Below are 25,820 nucleotides of genomic sequence, written 5' to 3' on the forward strand. Positions count from 1 at the left end.
GGGAAGCGGAGGACTACACCGTTTGAATTGGAAATCTTAATGCGCTTATATAGCGAGTTTGAACACGTTTTTAGAAAGAAGTGCAACACCTGCAGCTGCAAAAGAGAGGGAGACGGTGTGGGAGAACATTGCTGCCTTGGTCAATGCGTAAGTTTAAATCACAATAATATTACAGGAAAACTGTTTGAATAGTAGCCTATTAAGTTATTTCATTTAGGAGCTTAAGATGAAATATAAAAACATTTTTAAAACAGGTAAGAAGTCGGCATAATCTCATGGAGCTACCTTATTTTGATCATGTTTTACATTGTAAAGTAGCCTAAATATTAGGTGGCTGTTTGACTGTGCAGTGGTTTTATTCCACACAGCCTAAATGTCTGCATCCATATCATGTTCTGTTAAACAATTAAGCCTATTTAAACTGACAGACTTCTACTCAGCAATATATATATATATATATATATATATATATATATATATATATATATATATATATATATATATATACATATATATATATACATATATATATATATATATATATATATATATATATATATATATATATATATATATATATATATATATATATATATACATATACATATACATATACATATACATATATATATATATATATATATATATATATATATATATATATACACACACACACAGAGAGAACCTTGATGGCTCTGACAGGTTTATGTCCAGGGAAAACCACAAAGATGGTAAAAGTCGTTTCAGGGCCAGACACACTTTTCTGACCGTCCTGCATACAGCTGCTTTACTGAAGTGCTCTGCATCTCCTACATTATATAAAAAAAACTTCCATTTCTAAAGAACCGCAGCACAACACACAATATCTGCTGGGATGTGAGAGCATGACTGTGGTTGGTAATGTTGTAAATGTAAGGACGGATGAGGTTGGATGTAGATTATGGACTGTGACGTGAAACGATACCGCTCAAAAAGATAATTGTCCAGAAATGCGAGAACATCTATGCGTGGTCTGATAACAATCTCCTGACGAATATTTAATTCTCTGTGCAGTAATGCTGCTCCTTCATCTACTGGATCGTTAATAAAAGGACGTCATTTTGACACACGGCAGAACTAGACTTCGCCAAAACTCGCCAGCTGACTGAATGAATGAGGAAATGAAATAGCGTGTGTGGCTGAAAGAGGGCGGAGACTGAGAGAAACTCGAGGTTTACTGAGAAAAACCTGGTCCTGAACAGGTTAGATTCATAGAGTCTGTTACTATGGTAACTGACCGAGAGTTTAAGTTACCCCTCTTTGTGAAACAGGCTAGAGTTACTCCTCTGTCTCTGGTTTGAGTTACCTCCCTTTGTGAAATGGAAAACTCTGAGTTTCCCTCATTTCAGGGTTAACAAACTCAGAGTTTTCACTAAATCTGCTTCGTGAAACGGACCCCTGGGCTAAACCAGCGCTTCATTAATCCATCCAACAGACTGTTTACAAAAGATGGACGTAGGACACATTCCAATAGCCACACTACCATACTATATGGTAGGCTAGTGTATCAAAAACATGAGGATGTCCGACTACATCCGATCACATTTTGCAGTACACAACCCAGGATGGTTTTCTTGGCCATTGTGACCCACAGTGGAATATATGCCACCTCTGACATGAGTAGAGCCATGCTTGAGCTGCTAAGAGAACACAAACACACAACAACCCATTACACACTGCTACAGAGTGCAACGTGTCTGATGTTGTGGGGAGGTAGTACCCTCAGTTGTATGAAAATTGCATGCAACAGTATGGACCTTGTAAGAGCAGCTCCAGTACATACTGAAAGTAAAAAGAAAACATATGTGATTTGAAACACAGGGGTAGTCTCTGTTCTAAAAGGTGAAGCCAACTCTTCTGATTGAAAATAGAAGTCTGATTGTATAAAAGTCTATGAGAAAATGACCCTACTTCTCCCTTGATCTGCTATGGACCCAAGCATCAGTTTTAAATCTCCTTCAATACAGTATATAGTCCAGTCAGATCCACCGCTCACTCACTATATCCGGTTTCTAAAGGGTTTGGGGATAGACCAAGTTGGCAACCGTCCATAAACCAATAAGTGACATCATGTGGCTTCGTCCATCTTTTCTATACACACCATGGTTCATAGTAACAAGCTCATTTCAAATGAGTGAGTCAACTCCTGCAGACACAGAATTAGAAACTAGCATAATTTGCCATCTTTTATGAATGACGTTTTTTCCCCCTTCGATTAGTACTTTTTTTAATACTGCTTAAAATTAGTGAGAACCATCAGATTATACTTATGCCACTAACCTCTCTTCACTCCAAATGGGGCAGATATTAACTACCTAACATTTCCAACTGGGCAAAAAACCTCAACCAGCTAACACAAACAGAGATGACGCACGTGGACGAACTTTAAACAAGCAGAACCAGAGATGTCATTTTTTTCAGTCCGCATGTGCTTCTTCTTGCTAAAACCTGGTGCCTGCATTACCCACAATGCAACTGGACAGCTGGTGGTTCAGTGGGAGATGTGGTCTGCTGTGTCGGTAGTGGCTAATGGAACCTCTAGCCTGCAGCAGAGATGACTTCACACCGCCAGACTGCTGTCATTTTCAGCAGCATTGAGTACCAGGCAGAACAGGAAGCACTCTGATATGTAAAGTTACTGGAGTTTTTAACCTTACAGCTCAGTTAACGATTGCAATGATGGGAGGAGAAAAGATAATGTATTCAGCTTTACACTCTTTTCAACATTTTACTAAAATGTGTCATGTTTCAGGCCAGCTTTAACGTTTCTTGGTTGCATTTATACTTGTTTTTTTCTTGAGATCAGACTTTTATCTGCCCATAAAGACACATGAAGTGTGAATGGGGTCTCCCATGAACCTCACTTGTGTTTGGACAGTGACATAAAACCCATGCAAACACGAGGAGACACTGTTTTCAAAAATAACCGAGGCAAATATCTGAACTGTGAATTTTTCTCATGTCAGGTTCGAGCACTAACCCCACAGGTCACATATGGGGCAGTAAATAACTGAGGCACAGTTTCATTACTGGGCAAGAAATGTAGACAGGGGCTGTGGATGCTGAAGGTACACTGCAGTCGGTCACTGTCTGAAAGAACATGGTTGACTGTGGAACAGATTAAAGGTCTTGACTATTGCATATATTACACTGGTTTGTCCAAGGGCCTCTGTCCATGTCACAAGTTTATACCAGAGGGGCCAGATTGGTTCAAGAAGCTGGACCAGCGATCCTGGACCTTTGGAGACCTACATGCTGCTTTGCACCAGTCAGTAAAGGTTCACACGCTCCATTTACAGAGCAACACCAAGGCGATGGTACAGTCAGAGAGAAGAAGTTCATCAGTGGAAGACGTGAATAAGAGAGTTCTCATTCAAACAGCAGGTCCAGAGAAGCTGATAGCACCACTCTGGCCAACAGGAGTCATACAGAGTCCCCTCTGGCCAGCTGGAGAGTGTCCACATATGCATTTTTTGTCATCAAGGAATCACAAAGTGCCTTTTTGCTTTGCTAATCAGCCTCAGTCTCCCCAGAATAAATCCAAGAAGCCCTTGTGTTGGAATTGATGGCTACTTTTGTTTGTAGGAGACATGACATCATCAGAAAAAGTTGAGGGAGCTGTCTGGAATACTGCTGTCCATTCAGAGGGCCATTCTAGCTGCTGTCCTCCGTTTGGACTGAACTGCAGGGAGGCAGTATGGGAAGCTGCAGGTCCGTATGTTCGCCTTCCTCGACGATTCCAGTGCTTCTTCAGTCTCAGTGCTGGAATAAAGTATAGTAGGTGTAGAGTCTGTACCTGCCCTTTAGGTCCTACAACGTCTACCTTGATTTGCTGTTGATTCATTCCATTCATTTGGAGCAAAAGACAAATGTTTAGAACATATCCCACTAGTGATCTTTACTTAGTTCCAGTGTACCAGATCACTCCTATTTTTTAAAGCAAATTCTCAGTCCTAAATTACTCTGAAACAGAAACTCAATTTCAATAGTTACCTACTGAGAGTATAAGAATGTTTTCAGATGGCCCCTATTTTTCTGGTAAATCATTGTAGATTCTTCCTAGATTCACTGAATTATCTGCAGACGTTTTTGTCACCACATATAGCTGTTTCTGTGATGTCAATAAATAGCGATCCTGATAGCCTTGGCTCTCTTCTTATCTTCTTTACAGCTATAATTTCAACTTAAACCCAAATGATACGTGCTCTAGTCTGTCTTCTGTTTCTTAGAGTTCTGCATATCATTGCCTGAAGTTCTTTGCTTGCATTGCTAAAGTGCTGCAGTGGGTATATGTCTCCGTTCCTCAGACAGGATCCACCACAGAACACATAAATACATATGGATCCTTGGAGACTCTCAGGAATAAAAATCTGACATGATTGTTCCTTTGGCACGAGGGCTACTAAACTTTGCATCCAACTGAAGAGTGTTTTTAAAATCTGCATTAAACTTCTTTAAAGCCACATTTCTATATTCATCTGAAGAGCAGCAAACCACCTGAGGATATGTGAACCAAACTTGAATTCACAAAAAGACTAGCAATTAGCAAGTGAAAATTTGTCAGAATTGTTTTCAAGCAGCGATTCTGTAATTTGTCTTAGCTACTCATTCTCATTTGGGGAGTCGAACCTGCAGCTCTGATGCTGGTATGAGCACTGCTAGTAGAACTTTCTTTACATTTCTTTTAGTTTTGTCTCATTTTATTGTATTAGTTTCTGCATTTTTACAACAATTAGAATACTAAGATTTACCACTTAGTACATTAAATCTCTTCTGTGTAATAAAGATAAATTTCAATGTGTTTTTAAGTACTTAGCTGTCATCATAATGTCTTAGATTTAATGTAAAATTCTTGCTTTCAGTTCTATTATGTTGATTTTACTTTCCTTACTTCTGTACATTGTTCTATACTTGTCGCTGTTTTGGGGTGGTTTTTCTGTTAAAGTTAGAACTTTCATTACTGGACAGATGATGCATTTTGATACATGTCACAAATGATCTTGATTTCATTGTACGTACCCATTCTTTGGGTATACATAAATATTGTTTTAGAAAGCCAGTGTAGGGTTACACATTCCCCAATAATACCTCATTAATAAAAAAATAAGTGTAGTCCTGCTGCGGTGTCCTAGGTGCTGGGTGCAGTCAGAAAGATCCTCCTGGCTAAGAGAGAGACACACAAAACCAGAACAGTGACGTACATACATCCACATGACCAAAACAATGTCCAGTACAATTCAGGAATCTTTACGACATATGAAGCCCACAGAGGCTGCTTTCCTTTACATTGTGGTCCAGCCAGTGTTAGACAGAGAGGGATGCAGTGTTTGTCTGTTTAGTCTGTTTCACTCCAGGCCAAACGTGCTCGTTTCCTCCACAGCGATCAGCAGTTTCTCATACAGCATAGTGTATGAAGGGTAGGGAGGCAGATCAAGGCGGTTAAAACAGGTATGAGCCCTGAGAGAGAGAGAAAGAAAAGACAGGTAGGTGCATTACAGAGTATGCAAAGTCAGTTATTTTATGCACTTTTGCACTGTGAAAAACAATTAGGAAGACACACAATAATGGTAAATAGTAAAACATACAGTCATGGATAAATCTGTGGATGTTCTCAGTCATCCAGGTCATGATAAGTCTCAAGCAAGCATAAGTTATGGCAACTGGACTAACCTCGTGTGAGTCGAAAACGTTTCACCTCTCATCCAAGAGGCTTCTTCAACATTGCTAAGTATCTTGCCACCATCCTTTCCCCATTGGTGGGGGACACCCCCCACCACATAAGGAACTCGATGGACTTTACAAACAAGGTCAGAAAAATCAGCTTAGACCCTGAGGAAACTATGGTTTCATATGACGTGACTTCGCTTTTTACTTGCATTCCCACTGGAGATGCAATACAGACAGTAAAGAGAAAACTGTTGCTTGACAACTCTCTGTCTGAGAGGACCAACCTCTCCCCCGAACAGGTGTGTGACCTCCTTAACCTTTGCCTCAGCACCACTTATTTCCAGTACAACAATGGTTTCTACAGGCAAAAACACGGCTGTGCCATGGGATCCCCTGTATCCCCCATTGTAGCTAACCTGTACATGGAAGAAATGGAGATTGTGGCACTGAGAACATTCAGTGGCCACTCCCCGAGGCACTGGTTCAGATATGTGGATGACACATGGGTCACCATCAGGAAGGGTGAGGGTCGAACCTTTCACAGAACACCTCAACTCGGTGGATAAAAACATCAAGTTCACAAGAGAGGATGTCCAAGACAACTGTCTGGCGTTTCTAGATTGCGTGGTACGCATTGAAACCAATGGGGAACTCAACATTGAGGTCTACAGAAAACCCACTCACACAGACCAGTACCTCCTGTTTGATTCACACCACCCACTAGAACACAAGTTGGGGGTGATCCGTACCTTAAAGCACAGAGCACAGAACATCCCATCAGAAGCGGATGGAAAAAGAAGGGAACACAAACATATTCACTCTGCTCTTCAAACTTGTGGCTATCCAAACTGGGCTTTTATCAAAACAGCAAAAAAGCGCAGGGAGGATAAGAAAGACGAGGACCACAAAAAGAGAAACAACATTGTCATCCCCTATGTGGCAGGAATTTCAGAGAAACTCAGGAGGATCTTTAACACCCACCAGATCCCAGTACACTTCAAGCCCAGCAACACTCTGAGGCAAAAGCTGGTCCATCCCAAGGACAAAATTCCAAGGGAGAAACAGAGCAATGTGGTGTACGCAGTGCAGTGCAATGAGGAATGCTCTGACCTGTACATTGGAGAGACTAAGCAGCCATTACACAAGCGCATGGCACAACACAGGAGGGCCACGACCACAGGCCAGGACTCAGCAGTCCACCTCCACCTCAAGGAGAAGGGGCACTCCTTTGATGACCACAAGGTGCGCATTCTAGCCAGAGAGGACAGATGGTTTGAGAGAGGGGTAAAAGAAGCCATTCATGTCAAACTAGAACGGCCATCTTTGAACAGAGGAGGGGGCCTCAGACACCACTTGTCTCCCACTTACAACGCCGTTCTTAGAGCCCTCCCAAGGAGGTGCAGCCATCTGTCCCACTTGCAGTCAGGTGACCCCCAACCACCCTCCTAGAGGGCTGGGAGGGTAACGACCGCCCATCAAAGGCTAACGACTCACATTAACACCTAACGAGTCTGTTGGTTTCGGGTCTTTGTCCACTTGTTTTTGCCACCACCCTCCTGGTGGATAAATATCTGGTACTCCCCACCAGGCTTTCAGAACTGAAGAAGCCTCTTGGATGAGAGGTGAAATGTTTTCGACTCACACGAGGTTAGTCCAGTTGCCATAACTTATGCTTGCTTGAGACATACAGTCATGGAAAAATGATTAGACCACCATTGTTTTCTTCAATTTCTTGTTCATTTCAATGCCTGGTACCACTAAAGGTATTTTACCTGAAGAATACAATGAACACGACGAAAAATGCAGCTGAGTCCATAATACTTTATGTCCTATCTGACCTGCTTCAGCTTCATTGTATTTCCAGGTATATAAGAGGACATTTCATGTCATCAGCAGCACATGTAAAGGTCTAGAGTGGTTTCCTGCTGACATTCAAGCCGTAGCACAACTCAGAAGTTGTCAGCTCTCACATAATGCCTAAAACTAAAGAGTTCTGAAGCGACAAGGGCAGCCATCTTGGCACTGCTGGAAATTGGCATGAGTGAGAGACAGGTAGTGAAAAAAAACTGAAGATCTCCAAGACAGCTGTTCATTACACCATGAAAAAACAAGCCCAACATGGTTCTACCAAACTGCTAGCTGGTCAGGAAACGTCTTTCTACCCACCAGATGACCGTCACTCATCTGTTCCTGTCAGGAATCGTCCTCAGACCTCCAGGGATCTTAAAAAATTGTGGACACTGTGGAGAAATGGGACTTGTTCAGCAAGGACAGTTGGAAAGCGACTTGTTGAAGCTGGTCTGAAGTCCCACAGGGCAGGAAGAAGCCCTTCATCAAGGAAAGGCAGAGGAAAGCTGGTTACTAGTTAGGTTAGGTTACTGGTTAGGATTGGACTGTTGATGATTGGACTGAAGGTTCTCTTCAGGGATGAATCCAGTTTTCAGTTGATGTCCACTCCAGCCAACTTACTGGTTAGGAGGAAGCCTGGAGAAGCTACAAACCAGACTGTCTGCCCCTACAGTAAAACATGGGGGTGGATCAGTGACCATCTGGGGTAGTTTCAGTTTGGGTGGAACAGGGCAGATGAACCAGGTCATGTTTGGGGCTACTCTAGAAAACGGTCTTCTTCCATCTGCTGGAAAACTCTTTCCTGCTTCTAATGACTGGATTTTCCAACAAGACAAGGTCAGTTAAAGCCTGGATGGAGAACCAGAACATTGGAACCATGCCTTGGCTGCTCAATCACCAGATCTAAATCCAACTGAAAGCCTGTGGAAAATCATCAAACCCAAAATGGAGAACCACAAGCCCAAAACAAAGCAGATTAGTTAGAATGAGTGCAACAGGAATGTGCTGCTGTGACAGCAGAACAATGTCAGACGCTGGTGGAGAACATCCAAGATGCATGGATGCAGTCATCAGAAACAATGGTTATGAATCAGTACTAACTCCTGTGTGGATCATGGGACTAAAGCAGACAGAAAAGGAAACATGGAATCCTAAAAGCTGTTTTTGGTAGAACAATGCCGTTATTATCAAGAAAACCATGGAAAATGTCTGATATCAGCTCTGAAATTAAACTATTATGAGCTATTTTTGTTGTTATCATTATATTTGTCCAAACAAGTGTACCTTTAGTTGTACCAGGCATTAAAATGAACAAGAAATCAAAGAAAACAAGGGTGATCTAATATTTTTTTTCCATGACTGTAGGTATGGAAGACTTATACAGTCAGGAAACTCACTGCAATGTTCAACACACATCAATATCTACCTACAGTTTGCAAACATCAGCACCATGAGCTCCTGGTGACACCAGAACAAGTACAGTTTTAGCTGTACAACCTGTGAATGGACTGAACTGAACCAGTGCTGTAGCAGGTTTAACTGCAGAGAAATTCAGTTTCTTTTAAGAGGAAATTGTCAGGGCTGCTCCAGCAGGCTCTGGCTAGGGCTCCTCCCTCCTTTTGTGCTTTCTCCTTTTTAGGTATCCAGAGTGTTGTGGCAGCGACGGCAGGTGAACAATCAGGGTCATCAGCGGAAGTAGGAACAGGTGTGGCGGAGCCAGTCAGCCTTCCTCCTCACCTCTATATATTCAGACGCCAGTCACCACTTGGACGCCGGATTGTGAATGCTCATTGTCAGTTCTGCTGCTTGTTTCACTCTAGCCAAACCTGAGAGTTGGATATCTTTGTAATTTGAGTTTTCTCCCTTTCAGTGGAACCTCACCTGCTCCTGCGACTGAGCCGTCTTTTTGGGCTTCCCCACGTCTACAGTTCCTGGCAGACACCGGAGACCTTGCCACCCACTCGCCATCGCTGCCTCTACCTTCCGTTCAGCCCCCCTGCCTTACCCTTTCCCTTAGTCAGCAGTCCGTCCCCAGCACGAGCCAGGTGGAGGTCTTTAGTGAGTTGAGTTGCTCTTTCGCTTTTCAGTCTACATAGTGTTTTCTAGTGAGCTTAGTGGCTCTTTCGTTTTTCAGTCCGTATAGTGTTTTCTAGTGAGCTGAGTAGCTCTTTCGCTTTAAGTTCGCATAGTGTTTTCTAGTGAGCTGAGTTGCTCTTTCGCCTTAAGTCTGCATAGTGTCTCTAAGTGAGCTTAGTTGCTCTTTTGCTGCAGAGTTTTTTTAGTGAGCTGAGTTGCTCTTTCGCTTTTCAGTCTACATAGTGTTTTCTAGTGAGCTTAGTTGCTCTTTCGCTTTTCAGTCCGCATAGTGTTTTCTAGTGAGCTGAGTAGCTCTTTCGCTTTAAGTTTGCATAGTGTTTTCTAGAGAGCTGAGTAGCTCTTTCGCTTTAAGTTTTGGCTTTTTGAAACATTCGTCAAGTCCGCCCGCCACTAGGGGACACCCTCGCCCTGGTTTCGAGTGTGGTTGTCAAGTTCCTGTTTCCGGGGACCAGCGACTGGGAGTTGTAGTTTTTGGTTCCCCGCTTGTCAATAAAAGTATTATTGTTGGCTTCAGCTCTGTCTCAATCTCTGTTCCTGCGCCTGAGCCTCAAGAGAAAACGTAACAGAACAATCCGGCCAGAATGAGCTCAGCAGGAGAAGAGATCGAGGTTGACGGAGCCTCGGGGAAGACTATTCAGGAGGTTATGTTTAGTCAGGGCTCTGCGATCGATCAACATAGCAACTTGTTACAGTCTCTCTCAACTAGCAATTCCGCTATGTATAAGCAGATCTCCTCGCTTACCCGAACGAGTTTAACCGACTAGATGCTCGTCCAGTCGCACCCGCTCCTGTAGTCGCCCCCGCAGCCTCAGTCAGTAACGTTAAGGAACCTAATGTTCCGTTCCCTGAGCGTTATAGCGGAGATTTTAACTCCTGTCAAGCATTTTTGACTCAGGTTTCTCTGGTTTTCGACCTTCAGCCTCACTCCTATACGACGGATAAGGCCCGGATAGCCTTTTTAGTTTAGCCTCTTAGCAGGAGAAGCTCGTGACTGGGGCACGGCTGTTTGGCAGCAACAGGGGCCCCTTTGTCATTCCTACGCTGCCTTTGTTCAAGAAATGAGGAGAAATTTTGACCATCCCATCCTGGGGAGAGATGCCTCAACCCGCCTAATGAACATAAAACAAGGATCCCGGAGCGTGGCTGAATATGCCAGGGAATTCCGCACGTTGGCGGCGGAAGCAGGATGGAATGATGTCGCCCCTAAACGTTGGGTCTTTCCTACCAACTGGACTAATTGAGAGTTTAAAAAAGGACGAACCTCGCTTTGAGAGAGAGAGGAGGCTTCGACTTTGGAACAGTGGATCGCAAGCGCTATTAAACTGGATAACCGTCTCCGAGAACGACGACGGGAGAAAGCGGGGTCCGCCCCAGTTCCAGCTCTCCCAGTCACCGAGACGCACGTCCCAGGTTCGGCCCCCTCTCCCTACCCACCTTCCCCCTCCTAACCCCAAACCGCCCTCCGGATCCCAGAACCCATTGCGAGCTAGGAACGGAGGCCGAATTAAACATCCGGAGGAGAAAAGACATCGCCGAGAAGCCCGCTGTGTGTTTATACTGTGGGGAAAATCTGGACATTTTATATGCCTCCTGTCCCAAGCTAACCAAAACCGCCAAAAGACCACGGTCACCAGTGAACGGGGGTGATCCTGGTGAGCCGAACTACCACCACCGTCTCCTCCGCCAACGCATTCAGCTGGAGTCCTTGCTCAGTTGGGGCTCTGCTTCTCTGCCCGTCTCAGCCCTGGTGGATTCTGGAGCCGAGGAATGTTTTTTGGACTTTGAGTTGGTAAGGCAGCTAAAGATTCCTACTGTTCCCTTAGATCAGCCCTTAATTGCTCGCTCTTTAAATGGCCTCAGGTTAGCTAAAGTTTCTAGGAAACTGTACCTGTAGATCTCTGCCTAGCAGGAAATCATAGAGAGAAACTAGCGTTTCTGTGTCCTAGACCATTGCTGAGCCCCTCTTGTGTTAGGGACTTCCATGGCTGAAAACGGCATAATCCCCCAACTCGACTGGCAATCAGGGAAAGTAACCTCTTGGAGTCCAACCTGTCACCAGAGCTGTTTGCTGTCGGCCTTGCCGCCCCTTGGCCTCAGAACATTCTAAAGATCTCTAAACCTGTGAATTTAGAAGCTGTACCTACACAGTATCATGATCTCGCCCCAGTTTTTAGCAAAGATCTTGCACTGTCTTTACCGCCCCACAGACCCTACGACTGTGCTATTGAACTATTAAAGGATGCTACTCTGCCTACCAGCCGACTATACAACCTTTCAAAAACCAGAAAAAACAGCCATGGAGACCTATATTCGTGAGTCCCTTAATGCAGGAAATAATTCGTCCCTCTTCCTCCCCAGTAGGAGCTGGATTTTTTTTTGTCGACAAGAAGGACAAGTCTCTACTGTCCCTGCATTGACTTCCGAGGACTAAATGCAATCACAGTAAAGAACTCTTACCCCCTTACCGTTGCTAAACTCCGCTTTCACCCCCCTCCAAGGTGCGACTATCTTTACTAAATTGGACCTTAGAAATGCCTATCATCTTATCCGAATTCGCAAGGGGGATGAGTGGGAAGACTGCTTTCAATACCCCGTTAGGACATTTTGAATATTTAGTGATGCCTTTCGGCCTTACCAACGCTCCCGCTGTTTTCCAGAACCTTATAAATGATGTACTTAGAGACATGCTAAATCGTTTTGTTTTTGTGTACTAGACGATATCCTCATTTACTCTCGTTCCTTGGAGGAACACGTTGGTCATGTACGGCAGGTTTTGGAGAGGCTGCTAAAGAATCGTCTCTTTGTGAAAGCGGAGAAATGTGAGTTCCATGCCTCCACTATTTCATTCTTAGGTTTTGTTATTTCCCCCAGGAGAGATTAAAATGGACCCTGGGAAACTTTCGGCGGTTCAGGACTGGCCAGTTCCTGAGAACCGAAAACAGCTCCAGCGCTTCCCTGGGCTTTGCGAACTTTTATCGACGTTTTATTAGAGATTTTAGTAGGGGTCGCTGCACCCCTCACAGCTCTCACCTCAACTGCTCGGCCATTCACCTGGACGGAGGATGCCGGGCAGTCCTTCCAGGAACTAAAGAATCGGTTCACCTCCGCTACCCATCCTCATCCAGCCGGACCCTTCGTTACAGTTCGTAGTGGAGGTGGATGCCTCGGACTCCGGAGTTGGGCGCCGTCCTCTCCCAGCGCTCCCCCCCACGACCAGAAATTACACCCATGTGCTTTTTTCTCTCTGTCGTCTAACCCCCGCCGAGCGAAATTATGATGTTGGAAACAGGGAACTGCTCGCTGTGAAGCTGGCATTAGAGGAATGGCGACACTGGCTAGAGGGTACTGAACAACCTTTTTGTGGTGTGGACTGACCATAAAAACTTGGAATATGTTTAAATCTGCAAAACGCCTGAACTCACGCCAGGCCCGGTGGACCCTGTTTTTCGGCCGATTTAATTTTACCCTATCATATCGACCAGGTTTCCCGTAATGTTAAGCCTGATGCTTTATCTCGACAGTTTACCTGCTCTGATGAACCCAAGACTCCCGAAGCCATCCTTCCGAACTCCTGCTTGGTGGCCGCCCTGACTTGGCAGATAGAGGCTAAGGTCCGGGAGGCACTTCAACATCAGCCAGACCCAGGTAACGGCCCTACTAACCGTCTATTTGTTCCAGATTCTGTGCGTTCCCAGGTATTACTATGGGGGCATGCATCCAAGTTCTCCTGCCACCCTGGAATAAGTCGGACCTTGGAGATTCTCAGAGGGAAATTTTGGTGGCCCACCATGGAGGCTGACACCAGGGAGTTCATCGGAGCTTGTACCACTTGTGCCCGCTATAAGAATTCCACTCAGCCCAGCTATGGACTTCTCCAGCCTCTCCCTGTCCCCAGACGCCCGTGGTCACACATAGCGGTGGATTTTGTAACCGGTTTGCCACCCTCTCGAGGTAACACAGTCATACTCACTATTGTTGATCGTTTCTCCAAAGCTGCCCATTTTGTACCTTGTCCAAGCTTCCTTCCGCCAAGGAGACTGCCGACGCCTTGGTCACTCATGTGTTTTCGCTTGCATGGAATCCCTGCGGACATTGTCTCTGACCGGGGCCCTCAGTTCACGTCAGCTGTGTGGAAGGGTTTTTTGCTCTGCACTGGGGGCCACGGTTAGTCTCTCGTCAGGTTTTCACCCGCAGTCTAACGGACAGACGGAAAGAACTAACCAATCATTAGAGGTTTTTTTACGTTGCATGGTTTCTGACAACCCATCTACCTGGAGTGATAGACTCCCTTGGGTGGAGTATGCCCATAATGCTCTGACTAACGCTTCCTCTGGCTTGTCTCCTTTTCAATGTTCCTTGGGATACCAACCACCTCTGTTTTTCTCCCAAGAACAAGAGATCAACATCCCCTCTGTCCAGGCGATGATTAGGCGCTGCCAAGGCACCTGGAGGAAGGCACGGAGGGCCCTTCTACAGGCCTCACAGAGAATGACCTCACAGGCTAATCGTCATCGAAGACCTGCACCTACTTACCAGCCTGGTCAACGAGTTTGGTTAAGGGCAAAGGACCTACCACTTAGAGTGGAGTCCAAGAAGCTGGCTCCACGCTTTGTTGGACCTTTTACGGTGGAACGTGTCATCAACCCCAGTGCGGTACGTTTACGTTTACCACCTGCTATGAAGATACATCCGACCTTCCATGTTTCTCAGATTAAGCCAGTTGTGGAGAGTACTCTGGCCCCCCCTGTCCGTCCCCCTCCACCTCCCAGGGTCATTGATGCTGCGCCTGCGTATACTGTTCGACGACTCCTGGATGTCCGCCGTCGAGGACGGGGGCTGCAGTTCTTGTCGACTGGGAGGGTTATGGACCTGAGGAGCGCAGCTGGATTCCTCGTAGCTTGATCTTGGACCCCACTCTCGTCACAGACTTTTTCCGACGTCACCCGAACCACCCAGTTCGGGCACCTGGAGGTGCCCGTAGAGGGGGGGGTACTGTCAGGGCTGCTCCAGCAGGCTCTGGCTAGGGCTCCTCCCTCCTTTTGTGCTTTCTCCTTTTTAGGTATCCAGAGTGTTGTGGCAGCGACGGCAGGTGAACAATCAGGGTCATCAGCGGAAGTAGGAACAGGTGTGGCGGAGCCAGTCAGCCTTCCTCCTCACCTCTATATATTCAGACGCCAGTCACCACTTGGACGCCGGATTGTGAATGCTCATTGTCAGTTCTGCTGCTTGTTTCACTCTAGCCAAACCTGAGAGTTGGATATCTTTGTAATTTGAGTTTTCTCCCTTTCAGTGGAACCTCACCTGCTCCTGCGACTGAGCCGTCTTTTTGGGCTTCCCCACGTCTACAGTTCCTGGCAGACACCGGAGACCTCGCCACCCACTCGCCATCGCTGCCTCTACCTTCCGTTCAGCCCCCCTGCCTTACCCTTTCCCTTAGTCAGCAGTCCGTCCCCAGCACGAGCCAGGTGGAGGTCTTTAGTGAGTTGAGTTGCTCTTTCGCTTTTCAGTCTACATAGTGTTTTCTAGTGAGCTTAGTGGCTCTTTCGTTTTTCAGTCCGTATAGTGTTTTCTAGTGAGCTGAGTAGCTCTTTCGCTTTAAGTTCGCATAGTGTTTTCTAGTGAGCTGAGTTGCTCTTTCGCCTTAAGTCTGCATAGTGTCTCTAAGTGAGCTTAGTTGCTCTTTTGCTGCAGAGTTTTTTTTAGTGAGCTGAGTTGCTCTTTCGCTTTTCAGTCTACATAGTGTTTTCTAGTGAGCTTAGTTGCTCTTTCGCTTTTCAGTCCGCATAGTGTTTTCTAGTGAGCTGAGTAGCTCTTTCGCTTTAAGTTTGCATAGTGTTTTCTAGAGAGCTGAGTAGCTCTTTCGCTTTAAGTTTTGGCTTTTTGAAACATTCGTCAAGTCCGCCCGCCACTAGGGGACACCCTCGCCCTGGTTTCGAGTGTGGTTGTCAAGTTCCTGTTTCCGGGGACCAGTGACTGGGAGTTGTAGTTTTTGGTTCCCCGCTTGTCAATAAAAGTATTATTGTTGGCTTCAGCTCTGTCTCAATCTCTGTTCCTGCGCCTGAGCCTCAAGAGAAAACGTAACAGAAATAATGCTATTTCTTCTTCCAGGAGTTCCATAGTTTCACTTTACAGCACCTCAACTACGTCAACACGAACATACACAGTCACACACAATACTTCCAAACCTTGTGCTATTAGTAGATCTACAGTACAGTAGGAATACTCAGGCTGAAGCGTCCACTCTACACACTCAAACTCTGGCACTTTTCCCAGCTCTGCGGTGAAAACTGAGCCCTGCTCTCTGTTTCTGCTGAGCATGCTCTCATTTTAGCTGCTGTTTACCAAATTAATGTCCTACTCTAAGGTCAGAGGAACACACCTTGTACAATTTCATATGTACCTGCACTGCAGAAGAGGGAAAATACCGAAATAGCTCTTCTGCTGAGCTGGTAATGAACAATGTCAAAGCATTTGCACTGTACAGAATATAGAGCTTCATGTTCCAGCAAATCACATATATTATACACTCAGTCAAAATGCCAGAGCACTCTGGAGGAGGCTGACAGCTTTGCACTTTCAACAGTCACTTTGTCACTTTGGATGTCAAAGAAACAACCTTAATGATGACTCTGCTTTTCAGGTGAGATTATTGCTCCACTGTGCCATGAACAGCACATGACCTGCAGCGACTGTAGCTGAAAGTACTGCTTTCAATGCAAAACTACTTTGTCAGCTTCTGGTTATGTTAATTTCAATGGGTGTTGCCTTGTTTTAATTGAAAGTTGAACTGATCCGTGCAGTTTTACCCTCAAAACATTAAAACCTGCCAGTGGATTTTGAAAAGTTATCTTTAATATTTAAAAAGATGACCGAAATGACACCAGTGCTCCTCTGCCATCAGGGGTTCAGTGTTTTGTCTAAAGATATTTCACCATATGTAGGGGTGGGGACTGAACCTTCATACAAATTAAAGCATAAATGATCTAAATTCAAACCAAATGTGGCTCACATCAAAGAAAAGGTTACTTGTTGGTGACTATTCTCAGCAATGGAATAATCCACATTTGGTGCTCTACGGAGTACAATGTTGTACTGTATCCGACAGGTGGAGCTGACTTCCTCTGAAGCAAACTAAGGAACATGAGGGATGAAGAGGATTAGATACCTGGGTAGTGATGTGACTTTGCCCCACTTCTCGATGCAGAAGCGTCGCAGGCCGTTGGATCCCCGCAGGGCGGCGAAGCCTTCGTAGGGAACGCTGGACGTCCCTGTGACAAACTGCAGCAGGCGGAGGCGCTGCTCGTTGTTGAAGCGCTCCACAGCAGCCCAGAACCATCGCATCACTATGTGGCCGTCATGGTAACCTAATGTGTTGTAGTCAGGGAGGCAATATGTGACATCACATCTACTCAGGGTACAGACTTTGCCTGGACAGTTCTGTTAACGATGCACACTGAATGGCATAACATAATACGCAATGTGCAATAAAATCCTGTATAAAGGCTTAATATTTCAGCTATAAGGTAAATAATGTGACATTTATAAACTAAAGACTTATCTTTCTGTCAAACTTTCAAAGATGTCTCCGTATTTACTATCAGTATTACAACTGTTAAACAAATGAAGTCTGACTGATTGATTGAAAAAAATAAAAACATCCTGAAAAGCACCACCCTAATTATTGATTAGTTCCAATGGCTACAGAAACAGACAAGGTCAGGATTATGTAAGGACTTGATTGGAATTTAAAACACTGCTGTTTCAGGGTCAGGGTCCTGATATTTTTGTCTATTTGTGAGATATTTTATGCCTTTATTTGAGAGCTGACAAGAAGCCCTCGATATGTTGAGTGGACTCTTCACTTGATGAAAATCATTGGAATTTTGAGAAATAGGCTGTAATTCCTTTATAGTGACAGTGAGATTCTCAGGTTCTTGTCACTCTTATCACTCTTGTCAGTACACAACATGAAAAGCTAAAGCTAAAGTCAGTTAGTGAGCTTAGTTAGCCAAAAGACTGACAGCATACACATGTGTCGGTGTAAAATCAGTATGAAAAGAGTTTAAGGACAGTGGAACACACCTCCTCTGTACTCGGTGTTGCTCCTCCAGTCACCCAGGTCTATCTCTACTGTCCCGGCGATCACCAGCTCCAGCTCCCGTGCATCAAATACTGACACCAGCCGCGAGTCCACCACCTGGGATGGAGACAAATACCAACCAGTTCATTTACAGTGCAAGGAAAATGCATTTGTTGTCTATTTTTGCATATTTCTCACATTTAAATGTTCCACATCATCAAACTAATAATAATTAGACAGAGATAACCCACAAAACACAAATGTAGTGTTAAGATGATGATTTATTGAACATTTATTAAAAACCTATGTAACTAAGTAATTGCCCCCCTGAATTTAATAACTGATTGGTCCACCCTCTGCAGCAGCATCTCCATGAAGGAATTTTGGTCCACTGTTCTCTGCAGAATAGAACATTCAGTCAAATTAGATGGTTTTCGAGCATGAACTGTGCTTTTAAGGTCTTGTCACGGCATCTCAATTAGATTCAAGTCCTGACTTTGACTCAGCCACTCCAAAACCTTCACTTTGTTCTTATTGAGCCCCTCAGAGGTGGACTTGGTTGTGTGCTTGAGGTCATTGTCTTGCTGATATTGACCCATTTGTTCTTGAGCTATTGTTCATGAACTGATGGTGGACATTCTCCAGGAGGATTTTCTGATAGAGCAGAATTCATGTCTCCATCAGTTGTGACAAGTCGTCCAGGTCCTCAAACCATCACACCACCACCATGTTTCACTGCTGGTATCATGTTCTTCTTGGGTAATGCAGTATTAGCTTCACACCAGATGTAACGGGCCCATGTCTTCCAAAAAGTTCCACCTTTCACTCATCAGTCCACAGGATGTTTTCCCAAAAGTCTTGAGGCTCATCAAGGTATTTTTTTTTTGCAAATGCCAGATGAACCTTTATGTTCTTTTTGGTCAGTAGTGGTTTGATCCTGTTAACTCTCCCATGGATCCATTTTCTCCCAGAGTCTTCCTTGTCGTGGAAACATGTAGACGAGCCTTAACTGAGGTTACTGAGCTCTTTGTGACCTCCTGAATGAGATGTTGATGCACTCTTGGGGTAATTTTGGTCGTTGGTCCACTCCTGGGAAGGTTCACCACTGTTCCATGTTTTTCCATTTGTGAATAATGTCTCTCACTGTGGTTCTCTGGACTCCCAGAGCCTCAGCAATGGTTTTATAATGCTCCAGACTGATAAATGTCAATGACTTTGCTTTGTAAAGTTCTGTTCTTCAATCTCCTTAGAATGTGGCATCATGTGCTGCTTTTCAAGAACCTTTAGCTACTTCACAGTGAAGCCAGGTTCTATTTAGTGATGTTTAGATTCAACAAGCCTGGCAGTGAACCTATGTGGGCGTGGCTGGTGAAATTGAACTCAACTGGCAAATTAATTTGGTCGACTGATAGACTGGTAGCTGAGGCGGCATTAATTTTTCACACAGGGTAAGGTGGGCTGAACAGCATTTTTCCTTCAGTGAATGAAATCATCATTTAAAAACTGCATTTACTGTGTTGTCTTGGCTTATCTTTGTCTAAGTGTGACAAACATGCAAAAATAGAAGATATCTGTATGGGGGCAAATAGTTTTTCACAGCACTGTCTAAAGAATGTGATATGGTGTCTTAATACTGTTGGCAATGCAGTCTAAGCAAAGTAAACTAGCCAAAAAGTGTGAACAAGTGTTTCACTGTGGATTATAACGTAGGACTTATTCTGTTGGGTTGGTCTACCGTTTTGCACCACCCTGCAGCTGGCTTCAGTACGCCTGTTATCGTACTGCTGTACTCATACACTGGAACCCTAACTGGTGTTTACGTTTCATTCCAAACCATCTGAGAAGTGAATCAGTCCTATTTACCTCGTAGAAGCCTCTGACCAGCGCCTCCGTCTGCTGCACCACTCCTCTCTCCACCCTCCACTTAGCCATTCGCTCTATATAATCCTTCTTGTTCTTCTCGGTCACCTGGAGGTTGGAGCCACCCGACTTCAGCTCCCGCTCTGTCACCTAGCAGCAGTTTACAGTGTAAGACATTAAGGGAATATATGTGAATAAACACCATGTGTATCAGAATAAAAAGAGATCTACACACACAGGGGGGTTTGTGTGTCGGGCTACTGGTTTACTTAATGTACTTCAAATACAGAAGTTTTGTGACCTCAGACTGTCTTTAGACCTTACAAGTATGATTATTCTTACTTGAGTCATTACTGACTCTAAGGCAGGAGAAAACAGATGGAATGGAAACTTCATCTTAAACATGTGAAGATACATGACGGTACATCTGAAGAACAGGAAGCTTCTGTTTGCTGCACATGCTGACCTGGCCAAAAACCTCCTCGTTGACAGTGAAGGTGAGGTCCAGGATGTCGGTGATGTCGTTGTCTTTCATCCACTGCAGAGACTGGTGGAACTCCTCATCCAGATACTCCAGATCAGACAGATCTGTTGGCCTGAGAGACACACACAGCTCACACACACTGCCCACACAGCTACACAGTCAGTCTACCAATCACTGCTGCAGCTTCATATAGGCTTTCTTGAAAAAAACTAAAGGATGGAAACATATTTCTGGAATTCAGAAAGTAAGAAAGAAACGGGCCAGAGAGCTACAGCTTTGACAACAGAAATTAATATTAAAAAAATGATAAAATCTGAGTGAAATTATACACACATCTTTAAGACTGTCAATCTGGGACAGATTTAAAATCTGTTTGGCATTAGTGCAGCAAGTTAAAACTTTACATACTAAAAACACAAATGAGAAAATGTAATCTAGAAATACTTTTAAAAAGTTTGTTCATTCTATCTTAATTTCACCTTTCACAGCAAGCAAGAAATCTTCACTTCTTGTAAAGATATAATAAATATTCCTATATTTCTATATTGTACATGAATTCACTTAAATACTGATTAACCTCTGACATGAAGCTGAAGGAGTAAATGACATTTAAGGTGTTGCTGGTGTGCACTTACAGCCTGAGCAGGGCCTTGTAGAAGGGCCTGGTAAAGAAAGCATCCAGCAGGTACTGATGAATCAGGGCCAGGCCCAGAATACGACCACTGAAACGGAACCTGGAGACACGTATATTTGCATTAGAATCACTAAAGTAAAACCTTGGTATTGACACATGAACGAGGAAAACAAGGAAACCGATCTTTGCTGTGATACACTTTGTGACCACAACCGGTCAAGACACATGGTTCTGCTGGAGGTTCTCAAAAAGGAGCTTTTTTCAATCAATCAAAGTTTATTTATAGAGCCCTTTACGACAGCCCAAAGGGTGACCAAAGTGATTCACAGTAAAAAACAAGAAAATAATTTCAAAACAATACAGTAACTTAAAACAGGACAAACAATCACTCTCACACTCACACCTGCGGGCAAATTTAGAATAATCAATTAACCTTAGCATGTTTTTGGACTGTGGGAGGAAACCGGAGTACCCGGAGGAAACCCATGAATACACAGGGAGAACATGCAAACTCCATGCTGAAAGACCCCAGGAAGGCCGGGACATGAACCTGGGATCTTCTAGCTGCAAGGCGAGAAGTGCTAACCACCACGCCACTGTGCAGCCCGTAAAATATACAATAAGACAATAAAATAAACAGCACCTTCATAATGCCACCAAATGCTGTGCAGAGGACTTGATTGGGTTTGTTGGGTTTCTCTCTTTAATATAATACAATATTCTAAGACCTTGCTGTCAGCTTGCTCTCTGAAGACATCCCTAGATTCACAGCAGTTAGTGTGTAAAACACCAATGCCTTTAGATCATTGTTTTCCTAAACCTTTGTTTCAAGAGAAAGTGCAAGTGACGACAAGCTGTCATTTACAAGGATAATGATCACAATATAAGACGACAAAAACACAAAAGTGTAACAATCAATAAACTAGAAAAGCACTCAGAGAACACAGTCCTCCTCCAAGGCTGTTCATTCCCCCACATGGCATTATCAGAAATGCAGCATTTTTTTTTTTAGAAATGTAGCATTTGTTTATTAGTTATTGATGATCAGAAATCACAGGAACATAGAATGTGTCCATTTAATATAGATGTACCCACAAACAAAATGACCTTGCACTGAGCACAGGCGTGTGTTCTGCATGTGTACGTTATGTACGGATATCGAATCACGTGACCTAAATATGTAGCGGGTGGCGGGAATTGATGGGACTCAGAAACACCCCCACAATTTAATCAGTTGTTCCTTGGATCATTTCCTACTGATAAGTCCTGATAAGTCCTCAGTGCTGGATTTGTAGTAGGATCACAATCATGTGATCATCACCAGGAAGCTGACGTAGTGTTCACTGGTTGTCATGGTTACAGCGACGCTATCTGGCAATGATACAGAAATCTTTAACAAATCTGTGGATCCAGACTATAACTGCATCACTGCCAAAATCTAATCACTTGGTCCTTGTGTCATTTCTGAGCTTCCCTGAAAATTTCATCCAAATCTGTTAGTCCGTTTTTGAGTAATGCTGTGGTCTGTTCTATGATCTGCTTCAAGCATCAAGGGATACTGCTGCGTGGACATCAGTATCTCATGATGCTGAGATCATGGGATACATGATCCATGACAGTCACTTACTGTAAAATCTGTTGAGTATATTCTGTCTGCACTAAATGACTTCAGACTCATTACATACATACATACATGATGGCATATACCAGTACTTGATATGATAACACTGAGTAGTGTACAGCAGAGACTGAGTTGTAGGATGTCAGTTTATTAGAACTGACAAATAAATTGTTCAGTAAAAAGTAGGAGTCCCAGCTGTAGGTTTGTTATGTGTGTACTACACAGCTTACCATTCCAGATGGTTCTCAACAAACGCTGACATGGGGCTGATCTGAACGGTGTAAGTGTCGTTGGCTGAATACTCGAACAGACCGTAGTACGGATTAAACAGCTCCTGAGACAAGAGGAAGAAGAACTCTCTGGATGGACCACTGTAATCTAATCTGAGGGGACAAGAAGACAGAGATAGGGAACAAGTTCACATATTTAGTTCATTGGAAATTGGAATATTTTAATGAACGATATTGTCCTATTTTGGCCCCATAAAAAAAAATAAAAAATCTACTTTGTTTATCCGTCTTTAACAAGTAGGACAAAATATGAAAATCTGATGATATGCCTAAATATCCATCCATCCATTATCTATACACCGCTTAATCCTCATTAGGGTCGCGGGGGGGGCTGGAGCCTATCCCAGCTGACTCGGGCGAAGGCAGGGGACACCCTAGACAGGTCGCCAGTCTGTCACAGGGCTACATATATAGACAAACAAGCACTCTCACATTCACACCTACGGGCAATTTAGAATAATCAATTAACCTCAGCATATTTTTGGACTGTGGGAGGAAGCCGGAGTACCCGGAGAAAACCCACGCATGCACAGGGAGAACATGCAAACTCCATGCAGAAAGATCCCGGGAACGCCGGGACGCGAACCAGGGATCTTCTCGCTGCAAGGCGAAAGTGCTAACCACTACGCCACTGTGCAGCCATGCCTAAATATATTTAGGTCAATTAATATGATACATTTAGGAAGAAATATAGAACATTTTGAATGTTCACAAACCTTCAAGCACCATTATACATAAAAAGTGACAGGTGGGGGGCACTAATGTGGACATTTTCTTGGCAAAGCTAACTCAGGTGCTAAAGGCTAAACTGAACTCTAAATGAATCTGATCATGAGTGCTTTGGAACAGCATTAACGTGGCTGTTAGCTCAGTTTGACCTTCTGCATCTGATCCTGACAGACAGGAAGATGCAGTGATGGAGAGAATGCTAGCTGATCCTGAGGACACTGATGCTGCCAGGATCTCATTTATACATTACAAAACAAATGGAAACAACTGTGAGCTGATAGAACCAGACAAATGATAGTATCTCTCCTGGTTGTTTTTATTTCCTGTCATTTAAGAATTGTATAGTTTGTGCTTTTGTAATTCTGGTTATTTAGCTGTATGAGTGTGTTCGTCTTACCCCTCCTCCCCCAGGAAGGTGACATAGAGTTTGTTCCTCTGCAGCTCTTTGCGTGAATATGCCATCACTTGGTTAAAGGTTCCCTCCAGTAGATGCTCTCTTCTGATCAGCAACCTACAACAACCAGAAATCAGAACCGATCAATGAGAATATTTCAGCTCACGCTTCACACTGGCAGCACTCCCTGCACCCCTCTGGGCAACAAAACGAACACAAATGAATTTTTAAAATACATATGCTATTTTTTAGTGGAAAATTTATGGAAAATTTAACTGTCAATATCTCCACAAACAGAGCACCGTGAACCAATACTTCTTCAGACAAATGTCAAAAATACTGAAAAAAAAGGAAAATATTCAACAGATATAATCATAGTCAGGTCCATAAATATTTGCAACATTGACACAACTTTCAGCATTTTGTTTCTCCACAAATAAAACAATCAAGATGTGCTGTCAGTGCAGACTTTCAGCTTTAATTTGAGGGTTTTTACATCCAATGAGATCTTTCTTGACCAGGGAAAGGATTCTTCTGTCTTCTACCACACTTGTTTTCTATGGTCTTCTGGGTATTTTGGTGTTGCTGAGCTTACCAGTGCAGTCTTTGTTTTTAAGAATGAACCAAACACATGATTTGTCTACAGCTAACGTTTTTGTTAACTCTCTGATGGGTTTGTTCTGATTCTTCTTACTTCACTGATAGTGATGTTCTTAGGACTTCATATTGAGAGTTGACCTCACCAGATTCCAAATGCCACACTTGAAATGAACTCTAGACCTTTTATCTGCTTCTTGTAAATGAAATAATGAGGGAATAACACACACTGGGCCATGAAACAGCTGAGCAGCCAACTGTCCAATTAATTTTGGTCCTTTGAAAAGGTGGAGGGTTCAAATCAAATGTGTTGTAATTCCTCCATCGGTCACCTGATTTGGATGTAAATACTCTCAAATTAAAGCCGAAAGTCTGCACTTAAAGCACATCTGGATTGGTTCATCTCACATTCATTGTGGTGGTGCACAGAACCCAAATGCTGGAAATTGATCAGAACATAAAAACAAAGATCTAATGCACAAACTACAATCTCATTGTTGCATACAATGTAATTCTGTCCTGGTGCTGTCAACCATTTAGTTTAGTGTTGATGTTACCCAGAGTTGTTCCATTTGTGTGATGTGCCCCCAGTCTTACTTGATCTTGCCTGGTCCCTGGCCATAGCCTTTAGCTTCTAACTTCCTGTAGAAGTTTCGTAGCTTGGCTTCGAAGTCTCTGCGGTACGGAGCTGGAGCCCTGGCCCTCTGCAAGCCTGCAACACACACAGGTTTTACAGGAGAAGTTCAAATACTTCAGTTCACAAAGTTTGAAAAAGAGAAATCATTCTAATTTTGGCTATTTTTCTAAAAAATGGTAACAGCATGATGGTCACTGTCAGTCACCTGTGACTTGAAGGAAAGTTCATCATCGAATGTTGTTGAGTATCAACCATTGTGCTTAACAATGACAGTATTTCATGTATTTGAGATTATTTCATCTCATCAAGAATCTACAAATGCAGGAAACTGATTGGTTTATGTTCAACTTCTGAACATTAAGCTTCGGTTCATGTCCTGTTATCTCACTAAGCAGAAGCATGTATTGATGTCTCACGGACATCATCTAGTCCTGTCTTCGTTTCACAGCCGAGCATCCTTAGAAAGAGCTGCCCTGCTTCATTTTCTTGTACAGACTTGCTAAACAATTATTATTACTGTAGGTAACGCAGATGAAAACTTAAAACTCTGGGTCAAAGAGTCTGTTTTAAGTGTCGGCTAGACCAAGTGGCCTGGTGGTTGAAGATCTGACCATGCATTTATGACGTCACTACTCTGAGTCTCCTCATTCCACATCTCTCAACCCCTGCTCGGATGGATCTTTCTTACAGTGTGGCTGACTGTCGTGGAGCAGCTCAGTGGAGTTCACTACATTTTCTACCATTTTCCAGGTCAGGTTTCCACAAAGACAATGGCAGCACAACTAATGAATGAAGCACAATTACAAGCCAGGCTTTCCTGCTGTGACCTCATTTCCCTTTATA

At 43.7% G+C, this 25,820-nt stretch overlaps 1 protein-coding gene across 5 annotated transcripts in view; it reads right to left on the reverse strand.

Annotated features, from left to right (window-relative positions):
- Window positions 1–5,027: 5,027 nt before the first annotated feature.
- Window positions 5,028–25,820, reverse strand: part of LOC111587990 (E3 ubiquitin-protein ligase HECW1) — a 108,524-nt gene continuing 87,731 nt past the window's right edge. For all 5 annotated transcript variants that reach the window (XM_055007205.1, XM_055007203.1, XM_055007207.1 and 2 more), the window contains 9 exons: window positions 24,938–25,052; window positions 23,747–23,860; window positions 22,561–22,713; window positions 20,711–20,809; window positions 20,058–20,187; window positions 19,595–19,741; window positions 17,734–17,848; window positions 16,817–17,015; window positions 5,028–5,496 (listed from right to left, as the gene is read on the reverse strand). In XM_055007205.1, the coding sequence (XP_054863180.1) occupies window positions 5,385–5,496; window positions 16,817–17,015; window positions 17,734–17,848; window positions 19,595–19,741; window positions 20,058–20,187; window positions 20,711–20,809; window positions 22,561–22,713; window positions 23,747–23,860; window positions 24,938–25,052 (1,184 nt within the window). In that variant the 3' untranslated portion in view covers window positions 5,028–5,384. The remainder of the gene's footprint in view (window positions 5,497–16,816; window positions 17,016–17,733; window positions 17,849–19,594; window positions 19,742–20,057; window positions 20,188–20,710; window positions 20,810–22,560; window positions 22,714–23,746; window positions 23,861–24,937; window positions 25,053–25,820) is intronic.

This window comes from Amphiprion ocellaris, chromosome 22 (assembly GCF_022539595.1).
Source record: "Amphiprion ocellaris isolate individual 3 ecotype Okinawa chromosome 22, ASM2253959v1, whole genome shotgun sequence".
Classification (NCBI taxonomy): domain Eukaryota; kingdom Metazoa; phylum Chordata; class Actinopteri; family Pomacentridae; genus Amphiprion; species Amphiprion ocellaris.